The 980-nt window shown below is 41.0% G+C and overlaps 1 protein-coding gene across 1 annotated transcript in view; it reads left to right on the top strand.

Moving 5' to 3' along the window:
• The first annotated feature begins 507 nt into the window (after window positions 1–507).
• The window catches only part of LOC103212928 (olfactory receptor 7G2-like), a 43224-nt gene continuing 42751 nt past the window's right edge, over window positions 508–980 (top strand). The window contains exon 1 of the mRNA XM_042783434.1: window positions 508–899. Within this exon, the coding sequence (XP_042639368.1) occupies window positions 508–899 (392 nt within the window). The remainder of the gene's footprint in view (window positions 900–980) is intronic.

The raw sequence follows: 980 nt of genomic DNA, 5'->3' as shown, positions 1-980 counted from the left end.
GACAAAAAGCTTAATAAAGTGGAGGATTTTGGAAAAGTAGGAAGTCCTACCAATGAGATGGATTGCAATGAGTGGCTGCAACAATGGGCTCAAACAAAGCAAAGATTGTGAGGATGGGGCAGGACTGAGCGGTGTTCCCTTCTGTTGTATTTACTACAAGTCAGAAGACACACAGGGCATGTTACAACAAAGCTCTAACATTTCACTGAGGTATCATTTTAAAATATTTTTACTGCTAGTTTGAAGGATTGTAAATATCCTTAAGTAAAAATTATCTACCATTCTCTACTTTATTCATATTAGCTGGCAAATATGAAAACAAATAGACACTTTAAAAAATCTGGGAGACCAGTAGTGAAAAAGAGGAGAGAAGAGAGGAGGGAATGAGAGAGAGAGAGAGAGAGAGAGAGAGATTTCTAATATTTATTTCACAATATAGATTTGAAGGTTTCTCTAAAATAAGGGATCTGACCTATCTCCTCCATTTTTTTCTTCAGATGCAATAAAATGAAATTAGAAAACAAAACAGGTATAGCAGAATTCCTCCTCCTGGGCCTCTCAGAGGATGCAGAACTGCAGTCCCTCCTCTTTGGGCTGTTCCTGACCATATACTTGGTCACCGTGCTTGGTAATCTGTTCATCATCCTGGCTGTTACTTCAGACCCTCACCTCCACACCCCCATGTACTTCTTCCTCTCCAACCTGTCCTTCAATGACATCTGTTTCAGCACCACTACAGTTCCCAAGATGTTGGTAAACCTTCAGACACAGAGAAAATTAATCAGTTACACAGGCTGCCTTGCCCAGATCTGCTTTGGTTTGTTTTTTGCTGGTTTGGAAAATTGTCTCCTAGCAGCAATGGCTTATGATCGTTATGTGGCCATTTGTCAGCCACTGAGGTACACTGTCATCATGAACCACAGCCTCTGTGGCCTGCTGATTCTGCTCTCCTTATTCATTAGCATCTTGAATGCCCTGCT

This window comes from Orycteropus afer, unplaced genomic scaffold, assembly GCF_000298275.1.
Source record: "Orycteropus afer afer isolate SDZICR_OR568_19922 unplaced genomic scaffold, OryAfe1.0 scaffold01164, whole genome shotgun sequence".
Classification (NCBI taxonomy): Eukaryota; Metazoa; Chordata; class Mammalia; order Tubulidentata; family Orycteropodidae; genus Orycteropus; species Orycteropus afer.
Note: the sequence above shows the minus strand (reverse complement) of the source record. Positions and strands in the feature narration are given on the sequence as shown.